Source organism: Macaca thibetana, chromosome 8 (assembly GCF_024542745.1).
Source record: "Macaca thibetana thibetana isolate TM-01 chromosome 8, ASM2454274v1, whole genome shotgun sequence".
Lineage (NCBI taxonomy): Eukaryota > Metazoa > Chordata > Mammalia > Primates > Cercopithecidae > Macaca > Macaca thibetana.
Window position 1 is genome coordinate 50,198,492 of NC_065585.1, and position 19,206 is coordinate 50,217,697.

General features: G+C 40.9%; 1 protein-coding gene and 1 long non-coding RNA gene across 7 annotated transcripts in view; one reads left to right on the top strand and one right to left on the bottom strand.

Annotated features, from left to right (window-relative positions):
- Window positions 1-17,268, top strand: part of TP53INP1 (tumor protein p53 inducible nuclear protein 1) — a 117,878-nt gene extending 100,610 nt beyond the window's left edge. For 4 of the 6 annotated variants that reach the window (XM_050800551.1, XM_050800549.1, XM_050800548.1 and 1 more), the window contains 3 exons: window positions 2,507-2,767; window positions 3,371-3,734; window positions 12,497-17,268. In XM_050800551.1, coding sequence (XP_050656508.1) covers window positions 2,656-2,767; window positions 3,371-3,734; window positions 12,497-12,746 — 726 coding nt within the window. In that variant the 5' untranslated portion in view covers window positions 2,507-2,655 and the 3' untranslated portion in view covers window positions 12,747-17,268. Of the gene's footprint in view, window positions 1-1,706; window positions 1,803-2,506; window positions 2,768-3,370; window positions 3,735-11,123; window positions 11,162-12,496 lie in introns of all 6 variants that reach the window. The other 2 variants (XM_050800550.1, XM_050800552.1) reach the window with 2 other exon arrangements.
- The window catches only part of LOC126960859 (uncharacterized), a 43,693-nt gene continuing 28,215 nt past the window's right edge, over window positions 3,729-19,206 (bottom strand). The window contains exon 4 of the long non-coding RNA XR_007728122.1: window positions 3,729-4,009. This is a non-coding gene — a long non-coding RNA (uncharacterized LOC126960859). The remainder of the gene's footprint in view (window positions 4,010-19,206) is intronic.

Here is a 19,206-nt window from a genome sequence, read left to right on the forward strand (position 1 = left end):
TAAAAAGAGGTGGTGATTAGTGAGGTGCATTTCTTCAGCCCTGGCTGATCTCATCCATATATATAACTTTTTTTTTTTTTTTGAGACAAGGTCTCGCTGTGTCACTCACATTGGAGTACAGTGGCACAATCATAGCTTACTGCAGCTTTGAACCTGGACTTGGGATCCTCCCACCTCAGCCTCCCAAGTAGCTAGGACTACAGGTGCACACCACTGCACCTGGCTAATTTTTTAAATTTTTTTGTAGAAACAGGTTCTTATTTTGTTGCCCAGGCTGGTCTCCAACTCCTAGGCACAAGCATTCCTCTGGCCTCAGCCTCCCGAAATGCTAGGATTGCAGACATGAGCCTCCACATATAGCCTCATCCATTCCTATGCTTTTTATCACCGTCTTTGTGTCAACAGCTCCCAAATCTGTGCCCCTAGCTGAGACAACACTCCTGAACTCCAAAGCTCTATATCCCGCTGCCTGCTGGACATCTCCAGCTGCATTATTTTGCATATTCCTCCAATTTACCATTTTCGAAATGCCTTATCTGTGCTTTCTGCAGTATTCATTCCTATTTCCCTAAATGGTTCCACCATCCCCTCAGTAGGCCAAGCCAGAAACCTGGGTCTTTGACTTTTCCCTTCCCCTTTTCCTGGCTTACAAGGCTCTGCAGGACCTGGTTCCTGCTCAGCTCCCCTAGCCTGCTCTTGTGACCCTCCCTCTGCACCTTGAGTGGTACTGAAGGTGCCACATCCTCACTCATGTGCAGGCTTCCATAGTGTTCCTTTGCCCCCTTCCTCCATTAGTGACCTCAGCCACTCGAGAAAAGTCATTTATTGCAGGAGTCCACCCAGGTGGCCTGGAGAACACCAAATACTTCTTCCATGGCATTCATCACACTGGATTGTTAAACTGGTGGGAGGGCCCTTTTCACAGCTGTCTCCCCTGTGCCCAGCACTGTACCTGATGCATAACAGGTACTCAGTAAATACTAGACTAATAGTTGACCTGGACTGAGGACTTTATTCTAAGTATTTTGCTAAGTCCGTTGTCTTTAACAAGAGTAGGATCAGGGAGACTGTCTAGTAGGCGGTTTTGACAAAGTCTCAGACAACAGTTTGGCTTAAACTAGGATGAGAGTGGTGGAGGGAAGCAGGCAGATTCGAGCTGCCTGTGCTGCTGGGGTTGACGGGACTTGCTGATGGTTGGGATGGGGGTGGGTAGGAGGGAGCAAAAGGCGTGCAGGTGCGGTGGCTCACGCCTGTAATACCAGCACTTTGGGAGGCTGAGGCAGGGGGATCACGAGGTCAGGAGATTGAGACCGTCCTGGCCAACACAGTGAAACCCCGTCTCTACTAAAAATTGCAAAAAAAAAATTAGCCGGGCGTGGTGGAGGGTGCCTGTAGTCCCAGCTACTCAGGAGGCTGAGGCAGGAGAATGATGTGAATCTGGGAGGCGGAGCTTGCAGTGAGCCGAGATCGCCCCACTGCACTCCAGCCTGGGCGACAGAGCAAGACTACGTCTCAAAAAAAAAAAAAGGCATGAAGGCTGACTTGCTAGAGTGTTTGGCCTGAATAATTGCCAGCTGCTGCTGCTTCCTGAGAAAGGGATGAAGGGCAGTGTATATGAATAAGTTTGTGGGGAAAAAATTAAAAGCTATCTTTTAATTTTTGTATCTTTTAATTTTGGTATGTGTCTGGTTTGATATGCCCATCAGGTTGCCAGGTAGAAATGGATAAATAAATCTAGAACTCTGGAATAGGATTAAGCAAGCCTGGAGTTTCTCATTTAGAACTCACCAGAACTCCCTAAGGTAGGAGCTGTTGCCAACTGAAGTCACATAACTTCCTAACTCAAACAGCAAGTAAGCAGTCAGCCAGGGTTTGAATGCAGGTGGCTGACCTCAGCACCCACCTGCTGAGCTGCCACATAGGAAGCGTGTTTCCAGTTCTAGGTTTGGCCAAGCTTAGTTCTCTGCAGTGTAAATTTTTTCATGCCAGCTGTAGGAATTTAGAAGGTCAAAGTGTGCTTGCTGGGCTTACAGATTTTAAGTGTAATCAGGTATGCTTACAGTTATAGACAAGAAGTACAGAGTAGAAGAGAAAATGAGCCAGAGGAGGGTGAGGGCCTGGCATAATGGTGATCACCAGGCACTGTTGCTGGGACTTCTGGGCAGTTGAATAACATATACCAAGACTGTTAATATCTACAATTTGCTCATCTGCTTGCAGAAAAGTTTGAAGGATATTATTCAAATTCATCCCTTATTATAAAAGCATAGATATGAAAAAGAACCAATTCTTTCCCTTTTTTTTCACATTTTAAGATATTTATAGGTTGAATTTGAGTATTTACAAAACATTATGTTGTATTTCTTGTGTTTGACTCCTGCAGAAAGGGAATAGCTGTAGAATGTAGGCCAAGGTATATGCTTTTTTCTAAGGGTATGTGTGTATGTACTTATGTACATATGTGTATGCTGATTTGAAATAACTTTCTTTTTATGTTTTATTTTAGGGATAATGACTCTTCTTGCTTTTCACCTAAGTTGATAAGCACCCTGTGCACTTTAATCTCCTGTCAGTACCATCGGGCCAACTGAAGACAAGGTTTTGAAATCTCAGCTGTAAAAGACATCCAGCCAAACTCTCAGTCTTGCCTTAACAATGTTCCAGAGGCTGAATAAAATGTTTGTGGGTGAAGTCAGTTCTTCCTCCAACCAAGAACCAGAATTCAGTGAGAAAGAAGATGATGAATGGATTCTTGTTGACTTCATAGGTAAGGTACACTTGGTTACTTGGTGGTTCATCTTCACAGTAAAAATGGAAACTTGCATCTCAGTTTTTGCATAAGAAAACCAGTAACTGAGGGTTTTTAAGCCTTAAAAGTAAGCAGGAGTTTGTCTTTAAAAAATTACAGGAAACGACCTGTGCTAGATAATGTCAGTGAAATTGACTGACATCAGTTTTTAGTTTTGCAACTCTTACAGATTGATTAGATCAAGGGCACTTCAATAGAAGACCCTTGTATTAGACAGGTAGTAACCCATCTGGCTCATTACACAGTTATTCAGCAGAATAGAAAGTCTTAAAATCACTCCTGCAAAACCAACATAATCCATCCCATATAGTGACACACACACACACACACACAATTTCTGTGCTCAGAAATAATTTTATAATCATATAGATGAATATAAATGTGTTTGGTTCTGAACTAAATAAAAGAAGATATGTGAGCATCAGCTAATAGTATCATTTCTTCTTTTTTCTGTGCTGTGAATTTGATGGGTGACTTTATAATGACTGCCCAATGTGATAATCATCCTCCTGTGGGACTCTTCTACAACACACATGGACGGTAATATGGACTACAATCTAGATACTTGCACTGGCTTCTCAGCAGAAGAAGAAGAAGAAGAGGAGGAGGACATCAGTGAAGAGTCACCTACTGAGCACCCTTCAGTCTTTTCCTGTTTACCGGCATCTCTTGAGTGCTTGGCTGATACAAGTGATTCCTGCTTCCTCCAGTTTGAGTCATGTCCAATGGAGGAGAGCTGGTTTATTACCCCACCCCCGTGTTTTACTGCAGGTGGATTAACCACTATCAAGGTGGAAACGAGTCCTATGGAAAACCTTCTCATTGAACATCCCAGCATGTCTGTCTATGCTGTGCATAACTCCTGCCCTGGTCTCAGTGAGGCCACCTGTGGGACTGATGAATTACATAATCCAAGTAGTCCCAGGTACGTTACAAGTATTTTAACTCTCTGTAGGCAGTCCACTGAGCATGCATTTTGTCTCTAATTCAAACCTAAGTTATTAGAAGATGCAAAAGTAATTTTATTAGAGATTTATGAAAGCATGTGTGTGCACAGTACACAAGATGATCCGTAAGATAACTTGTTGACTGGTCATGGTGTCTCACACCTGTAATCCCAGCACTTTGGGAGGCCTAGGCAGGCAGATCACTTGAGCTCAGGAGTTCAGGACCACCGTAGGCAACATGGTGAAACCCCGTCTGCACAAAAAATAACAAAAAATTAGCCAGGTGTGGTGGTGCACACCTGTAGTCCTAGCTACTCAGGAGGCTGAGGTGGGAGGATGGCTTGAACCAGGAGGCAGAGGTTGCATTGAGCCAAGATTGTGCCACTGCACATCAGCCTGGGTGACAGAGCAAGACTCTCTCAAAAACAAAAACAAAAACTTGTTCATTTTCGATTTTTTAAGAAAGTTAGATGTAGCATGGCCCCAGTTATATAATAGCATTCTCATTTACAAAATTCTGCTACTGATTAGAAATAAGACTGGCATTTCTGCTAAGTATCTTAGAACATAACTCTGACTTTATAGACTGGATTATTTAGGGTATCAAATTCAACTAGAATATTATGTCTTAAAATTTATTTTCTTCCAAGTATTTCTAGCTACGTCGCATCAAATGATGTAACCTTGAAAACCTTGTCTGAGAATTTAATGAACTCAGTTTCTTACTGCAGTACTCACACTGCACAGTCACCCAGTGCTTCTGACACCAGATGTGTGGGTTTTTTCCACACACCGCAGTCCTCCAGCAGTGGACACTCTCTAGTGTCCCATAGGTTGAAGGCTTAGTCCCAAAAGACTGCCTCCCATTTCCGATGCCAATCTCAAGCCCCCGGTTTTATGCTTCTGACCAACCAGCTGTAAACTGGTATTCCCATGACCCCTTCCTTGGGTTTGATTAATTTGCTAGAACATCTTATAGAACTTGGGAGAACATGTTTTCCGGTTTATTATAAAGGATACAGATGAAGGGATGCATAAAGCAAGGCGTGTGGGGAGGGCATGGAGCTTCCATGTCCTCGGCGCACCCCACCCTCCAGGAAACTCCACATGTTAGCTCTCCAGAGGCTCCCTGAATCCAGTACTTTTGGGGTCTTATGGAGGCATCAGTACATCGGCATAATTGATGAAATCATTGGCCATTGGTGATTGGCCTAACCTTCAGACCCTCTCCCCTCTCTGGAGTTTGAGGGGTGGGGCTAAAAGTCCCAACTCTAACTTGGTCTTTCTAGTGACCAAATCCCATCCTGAAGCTGTCTAGTTGCTGCCAACCACCAGTCAACTAATTAGCATGCACTTTCCATGTTGGAGGTTCCAAGGATTTTAGGAGTGGTATGCCAGGAGACTGACAAGACTGAATATATATTTTACAGTATATATATTTTACAGTCCAGCCTCAGTCTTCAAACTTGGATTCCTTACAACAAAAGGATATGGAACTCAAAAACTACTGGCACAACACCGGAATCCCATTCAGTCTATAATTCATTACATCCGTCATTGTATTGTATGAGCATGTCTCCCAGGGCGAGGCCACTCAGGTTTGCAGGTTTATTGATCTTGTTGGTTTCCAAAAGCAGAAATGGTTTTGGCAAACATGTAGCTTCACCCTTTTAGGCATCTGGTATACCTGGGCTTAAAGACAATGTCATCTTTTTCTCTGAGCCTGTTTCAAGGTATTAATATGATGAATTGATCCCTATCATAACCTATTTATTCATTCTTTTATCCTCTTTCTCTTCATTTATACCCAAACTTTTCCATCTCTGGAAGGGATGTTAGGTTTAGCCACTGTGCTGGTCTAGATTGCAGGTAGCAATACTAGTTTAGCAAGTACCTCTCCCTCAGTCCACTCCCATTCAGATAGAGTAAGGTGACATAGGTACAAAATTAGTGGGCTGTTTTTACCACCAGACAATATAGCTGCGTTCATTGTTGACTCCAGTTTTGCAAGATGGGGTGTAGGTAACCCCATAAGGGCCTTAGGACTTTTGACATGAGGTTTAAAAACATAATTACAGCTTCTTGCTCAGGAACCATCCCTGCTTCCAGTACTTGTAGTTACAGCACTGGTCCTAGGACCATTGCATCTGGTAGAGGGAAAAAAAATGAGGTGATGTGGGAAAGAAAGAAAAAGTTAAAACCATTATACTAGCACACTCAACCCTTGGCTAGAATTGCATAAGTCATACCAGCATCCTCCCTATCCCTTCTTCCTCATATCACCAGAAAAACAGGAAAATCTTGTGGGGACAACCAGCCCTTCATTCTTTTATCCCCCCATTTTGTTTTTGGGTTTTTTTGTTTTGTTTTGTTTTTTTGAGATGGAGTCTCACTCTGTCGCCCAGGCTGGAAGGCAGTGGCAGGATCTCGGCTCATCGCAACCTCCGCCTCCCAGGTTCAAGTGATTCTCCTTTCTCAGCCTCCCAAGTAGCTGGGATTACAGGCACTCGCCCCCATACTTGGGTAATATTTGTACTTTTAGTAGAAAGGGGGTGTCACCATATTGGCCAGGCTGCTCTCGAACTCCTGACCTTTGGTGATCCACCGCCTCTGCCTCCCAGAGTGCTTTTGGGCATTATGGGCTATATAGTGTGTCCTTTGGTTTGAAGAAATGACAGTCAACTATCTACATCCATGCAGTATCTTCTGTTCTGGGTTTTTTATGGCACTCTGAGCATTTGCATCTTCCACTGGGTAAGTAAAGCCCACTCCAGAGACTGTCTCTTCTTCTCAAGACCCATTTGTAGCTCCCCAGGGATACCAGCACCAGTCTCACTTGTTGCTATGCTCAGGGCCTTCCCACCGGGGAATCTGCCCCTCATCAGTAGTCTGTCTCTTTTGCTGACTGGCAAAACGGTTCTCATTGGTATTTGTGCCTGAGAGGGTAGAAGAGGAATGTCTAGATGCAGCCCGTCTCTGCATTGCCTGTACCACTCATTTAATGAACCCAGGAGGGCACCTCCAGGGAGCACATGGGGATATATCTGCTTCCAGTCCCAGTCACCTTCCAAACCTGGAAGGGAGTTCTTCTGATGGCCATTGGCACATCCTAATGTACCCCTCAGATTTCCATAGGGTTGTGCTCCCTATGGAAGCCATCCCTTTAAAAGTCCAGGTTTTCATTGTGATTCTGCCTGACCATGTCCATTGACCACTGCTCATGAGTCAGTAAAAACCCAAACCTAGGGGCTTCCGTCATCGCTAGGAAACCAGCGTGCAGTTCAACCCACAGAGCCGATTTGTTTTTACCTCCTTTGATCAAAGTAGCATCCTTCCAAACAGGATGCCGTCTGTTCACCTTGGAACTGCCATGCACAACCAAGCAGCTCTTTGTCAGTCAGTTAGGAGCTACTAGCACTGTGGAATCCAGCTCCTCACACAGTTCCAGAGTCAGTCCAAGGTGGAGAGAGGCTCCCTGCTTGTGGGAGCCTCGTTACATTCCCTACGTAACATGATCCTGTATAAACCATTTCCATTTTTTATGGAACTCTTCTGGGCACTGCCCTCCCAATTAGTGTTTCTCTGATATCACCAAAGACAGCATAGATATTTCAGGTTTCAAGATCATTTTATGTCCTTCAGTCATAGGGGTAGCGTCAATTAATGTCCTTTAGCGAGGGATTAAATGCCTCTCATGTGGAAATTCTCTAGTGCAAAGTGCCAGTAGTTGTTACTGAGAGGTGCTCACAGTCTTTTGCCATAAGCGCCAGTTTCCCTTCCACATAAGACTATCAGACAGATAATTTGTCCCTACCACCAATCCAGCTTCTACTATACACTATGTGGACCTGGGCAGTGCTGTTCGTCCCCATTTAGCATGTCCAGTTAATATTGTCATGAAGGGCAGACTTACATGCCTTTTGTTTTACAGTACTAGGTGGGGGAAGTGTGTCTCCAGCCAGACATATCCATTCTCATAAAACATTTAGGTAAAGGGGATATAACTTCTTTACGTAAAGCTCACTTAAACATCCTAACTTTCATAATCCTATCAACACTTGCATTTTTATGTTCTCCAATCTAATTGTAGCCTGAATCAGGGCTTTACCAATGGATCTTGATACCACAGCACATGGAGCTCCCATACCAAGGAGTCCCAGGAATTTATCTTCACCACCCCCAACCATTTTGCCCACTTGTATAGGAGAGGCCTTCGGTTCCCAGCAGAGACAGAAATAGATCCTTGCCCATTTGTCAGTCATTATCTTGATTAATCAATCTGTCTATTGCCCCAAGCAATTGTTGGTTACTTTTCTTGTAATCTCTGCCTTCTGGCTTTTTAAGTTTCCCCAAATTTAGAGACATTATGTGACCTTTGTCCAGAGAATATATCCAGGAAATATCTGAGATTGTTCCCACCCACTAAAGTAAACCCCATTACCCTGTTAATTAGCTGAAAGTCCCACTGTCCTATTGTGTACCTTAGTGGAATGTTTCCTGTTAAAGTATTTTGGGAATGTTGGCATTCCCTGTCTTAGGTTGAGGGTCCAGGTGGATTTGGATCCTTGGAGCAGTTCAGAATATCCCTATTGTTAGTGTTGTCATGTCCAGGCTCTGACTCTACTAAGAAAAGTATTGTATCTATTGTATCTGTCTGTCTGTCTAGCTCTCTCCCTATCTACTGTTTCCTGTTTTCCAGATATAAACAAACCCTAGGCAGCACATTAATTTGTTAACTTTACCAGAGTTTGCTATACTCTCAAGTCTTAATATTATAGATGATTTTACATATTTCATTTCATTTTGCTTGTACCAAAATGAAAACAACTTTCTTGTATGTTATATGATGCCAGGCTATATCCTAGGTAAGGTCTTGGGTGGGGAATGTTACTTTAACTGGCACTGTATTCAGTGCTACAAGTTTATTAAGAGGCGTTTCAGGCATTCCAACAAAAATTTAAAATACAACTTTTTGGAGTTGCTATTGATTTAATTGCTTTAGAGTTGCTTCAGATTCCTTTCTTGAAAATTCTTTCCTCCTGATTCTGATTTTACCTCTGAGGAATGCCACTCAAGAATTTATAATTAGGCCAGGCACAGTGGCTTACACCTGTAATCCCAGCAGTTTGGGAGGCTGGGGTGGGCGGATCACAAGGTCAGGAGTTCAAGACCTAGCCTGTCCAACATGGCGAAACCCCATCTTAAAAATACAAAAATTAGCCAGGCGTGCTGGTGGGCACCTGTACTCCCAGCTACTAGGGAGGCTGAGGCAGGAGAACTGCTTGAACCGGGGAGGCGGAGGTTGCAGTGAGCTGAGATCACACCACACTGCGCTCCAGCCTGGGTGACAAAACAAGGCTCTGTCTCAAAAAAAAAAAAACAATTTATAATAATTAGTCACTTTAAACTTACTGGCATTTGTATGTTTACTTTTCAGTGTTTTGTATGTGTAGTCAGCAGCTTTGCAAAAGAATTTACTACAGAAACAGTACAGATGCAATGTAAACAATTAGAAAATACAAATATGCAAAAATTGGAAATGACATTTTCATGACCCAGAGATGAATACTTTTAACAACCTAGAGTATATCCTTCCAGATTGTGGTTTTTTTTCTGTGCCTGTATGTACACATAAACTTTTAACCTAAATGGCAACGTGCCATATATATATATATATATATATATATATATATTTTTTTTTTTTTTTTTTTTTTTGAGACAGAGTTTAACTCTTGTTGCCCAGGCTGGAGCACAATGGTGTGATCTCGGCTCACTGCAACCTCCGCCTCCCGGGTTCAAGCAATTCTCCTGCCTCAGCCTCCTGAGTAGCTGGGATTACAGGAACACACCACCATGCCTGGCTAATTTTTGTATTTTTAGTAGAGATGTGGTTTCACCATGTTGGCCAGGCTAGTCTTGAACTCCTGACCTCATGATCCGCCCGCCTTGGCCTCCCAAAGTGCTGGGATTACAGGCATGAGGCACCATGCCCAGCAGTATAGTTTTTTTGTTTTGTTTTGTTTTTGAGACAGTGTCTTGCTCTGTTACCCAGGTTGGAAAGCAGTGGCGTGATGTCAGCTCACTGCAACCTCTGCCTCCCAGATTCAAGCAATTCTCATGCCTCACCCTCCCAAGTAGCTGGGACTACAGGTGTGCACCACCACACCTGGCTAATGTTGTGTTTTTAGTAGAGACAAGGTTTTACCATGTTGACTAGGCTGGTCTCAAACTCCTGACCTCAGGTGAGCCACCTGTCTTGGCCTCCCAAAGTGCTGGGATTACAGGTATGAGCCACTGTGCCCGGCCCATATATACTATTTTATAAACTACTTATTTAGGCAATGATCTCCACCATTTTGTTTCAGTAGATTTCTTCTTCTTCTTCCTTCCTTCTTCTTCCTTCCTTTTCAAGGTTGTTATGGGTTTCTAGTTTTGGTACAGTGAGAATGTTGTTTTTGTATCTTGTTTGTCTTTGCATTCATATATGACAGTTATAACATATAGGGATAAATACGTACTTTTCCATATATAAAGGATCAAAAGAAGGCACTGAATTTTATTTATTTATTTTAACACGGAGTCTCACCCTGTCGCCCAGGCTGGATTGCAGTGGCGCGATCTCAGCTCACTGCAACCTCCACACTGGGTTCAGGTGATCCTCCTGCCTCAGCCTGCCGAGTAACTGGGATTACAGGCACGTGCCACCATCTCCAGCTAATTTTTTGTATTTTTAGTAGAGATGGGGTTTCACCATGTTGGCCAGGCTGGTCTTGAACTCCTGACCTCAAGTGATCCACCCACCTTGACCTTCCAAAGTTCTGGGATTACAGGCATGAGCCATTATGCCTGGCCAGAATGCACTGAATTTTATGTGAATCCTTTCTGCACACAGGAAATTCCTGTAAATTATTACAGTTTTAAAATAGTAACTATGATTTTTTTTAACATCCTTATTTTGGGATTTGAAATTCTTATAAGGAAGTCTTGCTAAATCAAGATGGAAATCAGGTGTTACCAAAATTAGGCTAGCTTTGTAGTAAATGTTTTCTTAGCAGGAAATAAATCATATGTCTTTCAGACGTCAAATTGCTTCAATTGTGTCTGTCATTGGGGATATTAGCATAAAGCACAGAAAATTGAGGTGCTTTGTAATTATAGTGGGATTCGGGGTATACGTTTCATTGCATTTTAGCCTTTATAAATACTGCTTTTGAAGGTTTTACATGTTATCTTAAGTACATGTATGTGCCTTTAATGGCACATAGTAAACCAGTTTTAATAAAAGTTGACCACGTCCTAATAGTAAAGTTACAATAGCATTTTAAATCTTACTAGTGATTTAATAGTTCACCATTTAACATTTGTAGGGCCAGGAAAAGCTGCTTATAAGACTCACGGGCACAGAGTAAGTATATTCACTTCGAGACTGTGTGATATATGTATGCATAGGGAGGCAAAGGACCCAAATGCTGACCTTTTAAAAATGACTTCTTTTTTTTTTTTTTTGAGAGGGAGTCTCACTCTGTCACTCAGACTGGAGTGCAATGGTGCGATCTCGGCTCATGGCAGCCTCCGCCCCCCAGATTCAAGTGATTCTCTTGTCTCAGTCTCCCAAGTAGCTGGGATTACAGGCTTGCATCACCACACCTGGCCAATTTTTGTATTTTTAGTAGAGATGGTGTTTCACCACGTTGGCCAGGCTGGTCTTGAACTCTACTAAGGTGATCCACTCGCCTTGGCCTCCCAAAGTGTTGGGATTACAAGAGTGAGCCACAGCGCCCAGCCTAAAAATAACTTTCTTTATATTAACTTTTTTTCTATTAGTTTCTTAATGTGGCCTCTTAAAATTCTACTTTAAAAAAAGTTTGTATATACATATATATATGTAATAAAAGATAACAGTGTTTTCCTCAAGTGATTTTAGGCAGAATGTGTCACTGCCCTTCCTTTGTAAAATAACCCTTAAAAATCATAAAGCTCTTCATGTTACGTGTTGACATAGTTTATAGCAATCCCACTTGATTAGTTTTTTTATATGGAAAACATAATCATACTATGTGTAGCCATATTTTAAGATTGTGTTATTCAAGAGTCTTATAATATTGCCATGTAAATACCATCTCAAAAGTGCCCTGTTGTGAGATAAATAAGGAGATTTATTCTATAATAAGCTATAGCTTCTTATCTAGAAAAATGGTAAATGGGTAGAATTTCCATATTAAATAAAGATTTAAAGCATGTTTCCTGGAACATTTTACTTATAGACAGGAAATGTCTTGTGAAGGTATTGTGAGCACACTGCTTTATGATCAGTAAAATTTGGGAATTAAAATATTTTCCTTGTAAGATTATGGTAAGAATTAAAATACATATTTGCAAAAGAATTGGCAAATGCAGATATTCAATAAATGTTAGCTCCCCTCCCAGACAAGCTTATATAAATGTATGTGCTCTGTAAATGAAATTCAAAGTATAAAGTGTATTTTTAGAAAACAGTCTACTTAGTGAGCCATCTGGGGCTTACATGGCATCTTTCTAGTAAGTAACAATTGGCTCTCCTCTCCACCACTATCAGTCAGTGGGGTCACAGAATAATAAACTTGTCTGTCAGCCATGAAACACAAACTCTCATTCAGCCATAAACAAATTAGCACGGCAAACTGAATTGCTAAGTAACTTTTCCAGTTTCGTTAATAACATACTCTGTTATTTAATACATCCCCACTTTTTTCTGTTTCAGAGTGGAAGCTCAAAATGAAATGGGGCAGCACATTCATTGTTATGTTGCAGCTCTTGCTGCTCATACAACTTTTCTGGAACAACCCAAGAGCTTTCGTCCTTCCCAGTGGATAAAAGAACATAGTGAAAGACAGTCTCTTAACAGAAATAGCCTTCGTCGCCAAAATCTTACCAGGGATTGCCACTCTCGGCAAGTCAAGCACAATGGCTGGGTTGTTCATCAGCCCTGCCCGCGTCAGTACAATTACTAAGAATTTTAAGTTTTATTGGTTGGTTTCTCTTGGTTTGTGCATATGTGTATGGATGTGTGTATATGTACAATGAAAGTGTTGTCTCTTTACAACCAATTGATAACCAATCACAGTTTTATCAGTGTATTTAGACACTATCTTGAAAACCAGATTTATATGCTGTGTATCACATAATGCCTTGCCTTTAACATTTACTTTTTTGTACACTTTTTCAGATTATTTCTGGAAACATATCAATATAATTACAGTGTTTGGTGTTTGGGGGTGTCTTTAAATCTATTAGGGTGTACATTAGTCAGCATTTTAAAGACATTTCTTCCCAAGTACGAGAATAGGCATCTTTCATTTTCATTTTATTTTGTATTAATCTTTTGAGCAAGCAAAAATTTATTCTCAGGGTCAGCTATACACTTTATTGACCAGTACTTGATAATCTCTCTGTATATGATGAATACATTTTTACACACTAATATGAGCATTAACAGGTGATAGTTGCCATGGATATAATGGAATTATGGCTGGACTTTCTTTTGAAAGAAAACAATGTATTCTGTGCGTATGGTTTTTCCCCAGATTAGTCATGCAGTTCATCTGGAATTCAGGTACATTAAGCTTTAGTGAAGAGTGCATTCAGTGATTCCAATGTGACTGCATGACGTGGTACAGACATTACAGGTGTTGTAGACAGAGGCACTTGTCCCGTGCAGAGGGATTAAATTAGACCTGTGAAATTTTATTTGGAAAAATTCATGTCTGTAACTAACCCATTAGTGCAGTATTTAATTTGTTACGATTCCTTCCTACCAGTTCTGCCCACTCCTCACCTTGCTCTCAACTATAAATTCGGAAATACTTGTCCAGGCACTTGAGTGACTTCGTATTTCTCTCTGCCCATGGGAAAAGAGATAGGCTTTATATTTCCATACAGAGTGAAAAATCCTCTGTCATGGAGCCTGTCCTGCCAAGTGGCAAGCAAGGGTGTGGGGGAATGTCTGCTGATGTCTTTCATGGTATCTGAGTGAAGAGTGACAGGTTGGCTCAACTTTTTTCTTTTTCTTTTTTAATTGCCTTGTAAGTATTCTTCCCTGCAGTCCAAATGACCTTTTTTTTTTTTTTTTTTTTTTTTAACTTCAGGCAAAATCTTTAACCACTCTGGCCTCTGTTTCCCCCACCAACAGGGGAGCAGTGACATTTACCTCCCTCACAGAGTCACTGTGAGGATTCTATACTGATTTGAAGTGGGGCTGTTCAGAACTGAACCTTGTAGGAAATTCCAAGGGCCTTTCTACTGAATCTGGTGATGGGGTGGGGCCGTGGCACTTTCTCTGCCACAGCTGTTCTTCACAGTGTTGGTGCTAATGAGGCCAGGGTACAGGGTTCGATTCACACGTTGGCCAGTTAACTTAGAGAAAATCTATTTCCTTACCTCTAGCCAGTCACTTCCTTTTTCCGCAGTTGTGATGGGTTTTGCTGAGCCATCCACTCTGACTGATTTCCTCTGAAGTAAACACATTCACAATCCAAAGCAATTCTACTGACAGAAGTGTTGCCTACATAATCAAACAGCTTGTTTTTCCATCTCCTCTGCAACCCTAATTAAATGAGTACAGGTCTGTAAAATGTTTTCAAGGAGAAAAGCAGCATATACTTATGTGAAGTATTATATTTTTCAATAACCCTGTAGTGGCTTGATGCAGGGAACCCTGGGAGACTTTCAGGGAAGAGCTGTGCTCTTCTCTGACTAGACTAGAGCGTTTGGAGTGGAAGAGGTCAAATGTGTAGTTAGATGGAGGTTTTACATTGTTCTTCTACTGGCTGTGATGAAGTGCCAGAATGTCTCCTTAGAACAAGAGTCTAGATCCCCCCTTTCTCCTTATTGCCCTTTCTGTTTTGACTTCCCCTTTATTTATTTGTTGTCTAATTAGGGGCCAAGTCTGTAAAGTTTTGTCAAAGTGAGTTAGAAGTTGTTTTCTTACCATTTGTGTTTACCAGAGTTGGGAGATAAGGTAGAGTTTCCATGAAGGTGTGTATGTTTTATACGATGTTTGTTATAGGGCCATGCATTGGTAACCTGAAAATAGACCAGCTTAATGTCTTCAGGATGTAAACCTCTGAATACACGGCGTCTCTTTTTCATACATTGCATGTAAGTTGTTAGTACCTCACAAGCTACAGAAGTTCAGCCATTAGATTTTGTTTGGCAGCATGAACAGATTTGTGTATTAACTGCAATGGCCTTTTTTCCAGATTTCCTTATTGACTTTTTGTTTGCCTTATCTGAGGCTAGTTTTTTACGCTTTGTACCTAGAAAACAAAAAATTACATTCACTGGGCTTTTTTTCAAGGTTGGGATTACCACACCACCCGGAATATCATACTGTGGTTTCTGCCTAAAATTGGCACATGTAAGTGTTGAAGAAAATGGTTATATAATTCAGTTGAAACTCTTGGTCATTAGATGTTAGACATCTCCTGTGTGTAAGACACAAGGCCAACCACAACACAAAACGATGTTGACCTGTTAAGTATTCTCTGAAACACGGCCAAAATGCATTTTATTATGAGCTTTTTTTTTTTTGCTATTATAAATATTAGTGGTTTACAATGTGCTTTAGTCATATTTCTTTAAAATGCAAGCAGTGAGAAATAAGACCCCTCTGAATTAGTAGCTCTAAACTGTTAACATAGAATGTTACTTGGAAAAAGTCTGGAATACGTGGTGTACACAAGCAGTGCTTCGTGAATGAGTTTCTTAGCTTTTACAGTGCACCATGTTTCTCAAAGTTTGTTTTTGTTGATAAAACATTTTATAATATATATCTTATGTTTATTTTTCTTCCTCAACTAATTGTGTACTGCACTGTAAGTGGAAAATTAGCCATCCATTATTTATCTTCTGTGGCAATGCATTTATATGGTTGATTGGGTGGGGAATTTTTTGCAGAAAGATGCACAGTGATTGGATTTTTGACTTCCTATCGCAGGGACCTTTTAAGAAATATTAATTTCCTGTACATTTTTCCTATCCCCATGCAAACTGTTCCTGTTTACATACCTTCTCTGTTGTATCAGTACTTTGAGTGAGAAGACAGTTTATTTAAAACTTGAGCAGGCTGTTCAGCATTGTTTCTGCTTCTCAAATCTGTATAGTACACTGGTTTGTAATCATTATGTCTTCATTGAAATCCTTGCTACTTCTCTTTCTCCTCGATGAAATACATTATATATTATCTTTATGTACTCTTAAGAAAAACGAGCAAGGAAGAGTATCTTCATTATTCTCATTTGCTTTGAGTTGGAAACAAAAATATAAAGGACTCCAACTAGAAGATACTTACATTTAAATAGATTAGTGGGAAAAGTTTAAGAGTTTCCACGTATTAATTTTTGTTCTTTGAGTCAATTAAGAGACTGCTCCTTGTACTGGGAGACACTAGTATATGTTTGTTAATGTTACTTTAAAATTATCTTTTTATTTTATAAGGCCCATAAATACTGGTTAAACTTGTTAAAAGTTGGGCTTCTATCTTGGATGGTTTCACTGCCATCAGCCATGCTGATATTGTAGAAATGGCATCTCTACCTACTTATTTTAATGCTTAAAATTATACATAAAATGCTTTATTTGGAAAACCTACATGATACAGTGGTGTCAGCCTTGCCATATATCAATTTCACTTGAAATTTGACACCAATTAAAGTGGTTTAAGGTGGAGAAAGAGGTACTGGAAAGCATGCAGATGAGGATATCTTTTATGTCCAACAGTATCCTTTGCATGGGAGGAGAGTTACTCTTGAAAGGCAGGCAGCTTAAGTGGACAATATTTTGTATATCGTTGAGAATTTTCTTTACGACACTTTTAAAAATTGTGTAATTGTTAAATGTCCAGTTTTGCTCTGTTTTGCCTGAAGTTTTAATATTTGTTTTCTAGGTGAACCTCTGAAAACCAAACCAGTACCTGGGGAGGTTAGATGTGTGTTTCAGGCTTGGAGTGTATGAGTGGTTTTGCTTGTGTTTTGGTTGTGTTTTCCTCCAGAGATTTTGAACTTTTAATAATTGCATGTGTTATTTTTTTTTAAGTGGCTTTTTTTCAAGTAAAATTGTGAACATATTTTCTTTATAGGGGCAGGACATGAGTTATGGAGACTGAAGAGTATTGTAGACTGTACATGTGCCTTCTTAATGTGTTTCTGGACACACTTTTTTTTTTCGTCAACTTGAAAATTCAAAAGGGACATTTGGTTAGGTTACTGTACATCAATCTATGCATAAATGGCAGCTTGTTTTCTTGAGCCACTGTCTAAATTTTTTGTTTTTATAGAAATTTTTTATACTGATTGGTTCATAGATGGTCAGTTTTGTACACAGACTGAACAATACAGCACTTTGCCAAAAATGAGTGTAGCATTGTTTAAACATTGTGTGTTAACACCTGTTCTTTGTAATTGGGTTGTGGTGCACTTTGCACTACCTGGAGTTACAGTTTTCAATCTGTCAGTAAATAAAATGTCCTTTAACTTCGCACTTGCCAGATTCTTTTATTTTATCTTTAGAGTCATTAATATTAAAAGGAGGTACAACTTACTGTTTAGTTTTGTTTGTCCAAAAGAGATGTTTAATATGCATTTTAAATATGTATTTAAAAGCTTGTATAAAATTCATATATTAAAGCTGGGCACAGTGGCTCATGCCTGTAATCCCAGCAATTTGGAAGGCCAAGGCAGGCAGATCACTTGAGGCCAGAAGTTTGAGACCAGCCAGGCCAACATGGCAAAGCCCTGTCTCTACTAAAAATATGAAAATTAGCTGAGCAGGGTGGTGTGCATTTGTAGTCTCAGCTACTTGGGAGGCTGAGGCAGGAGAATCCCTTGAACCTAGGAGGCGGAGGTTGCGGTGAGCTGAGATTGCGCAGCTTGGGCAACAGAGCAAGACTCTGTCTCAAAAAAAAAAAAAAAAAAAAAAAGATTTTTTTTTTTTAACCTAAAATGAGGAATCACTTAAGTGAACAGGAATTGGAGGGTGATCCCCAACCAGTATCTTTCCCTCCAATCAATGTTTAAAAATATAGAATGTAATACACTGGTTCTTAGCCTTTTTAAAGCCAGGTGGATGAATTCCCAATGGATCTTCTCCCAAGTGAATGGAGATAGAATCTTATAGAAGTGTTTTAGGACAATATGGCCTTCCCTGATGCCATTGATACCCCTATTGTGGAGCTCTAGTTTAAACAGGCCAGTAAACATTCAGAATAATTGAACAGGAAGCCCAAAGAATAACTCCCATATGAATGAATGTTTGGGGCAGATCAGCATTCTACAACTGTAGCTTATTTAAAGACAGATTTTTATTATCTGAGTCTTTGCTGAAATGAAAAGATCAGGTGCCAGGGGTAAGAAGGAGTCACCCAAAGATGAAAATAAGGTCATGAACGTTGACTTGAGAAGATGCAGGTTGAAATGAAAGCCCCACTTTGGGCTGGGCATGATGGCTCATGCCTGTAATGCCAACACTTTGGGAGGCTGAGACAAATGGGTCACCTGAGGTCAGGAGTTGAAGACCAACCTGGCCAACACGGCAAAACCCCATCTCTACTAAAAATACAAAAATGAGCCAGGCATGGTGGCGCATGCCTGTTATCCCAGCTCCTCAGAAGACTGAGGCAGGAGAATTGCTTGAACTCAGGATGTGGAGGTTGCAGTGAGCCAAGATCGTGCCACTGCACTCCAGCCTGGGCAACAGAGTGAAACTATCTCAAAAAACAAAACAAAACAAAACAAAACAAACCAAAACCAAAACAAAAACCCTACTCTGGAATGGCAGGGGAATGGCTGCAGCTGAGAAGACCGTTGCTAGGCCCATTTACAGAGTGTCCAGGGAATCTAGCAGCTTAATCAGGTCTCAAGGCAGTAACTGTATGGAGTCTAAAAGTGGGTAGTCAAATATGAAGGTGGCTTTTGGAGATGGGCACATCAAGGCTTCACAGTTTGATATGTGGCCTAAATTATCTTGCTCCTTTGCTGTGAATTTGTACAGACCACAAGGTTATAAATTGAAGCACTGTCTGCTGTAAATGCAAAATTGAAAAACCTAAATGCTATGCAGTGGCTCATGCATGTAATCCCAGCATTTTGGGAGGCCGAGGCGGGTGGATCACGAGGTTAGGAGATCGAGACCATCCTGGCTAACACAGTGTAACCCCGTCTCTACGAAAAATACAAAAATTAGCCAGGCATGGTGGCATGCACCTGTTAATCCCAGCTACTCAGGAGGCTGAGGCAGAAGAATTGCTTGAACCAAGGAGGTGTAGGTTGCAGTGAGCCGAGATCCCCCCACTGCACTCCAGACTGGGTGACAGAGCAAGACTGTCTCCAAAAAAAAAAAAAAGAAAAAAAGAAAAATTCAATGTATCTGTAGTAAGCTACACTTCATGTAAGAAGGGAATATAAGAAAACACACCAC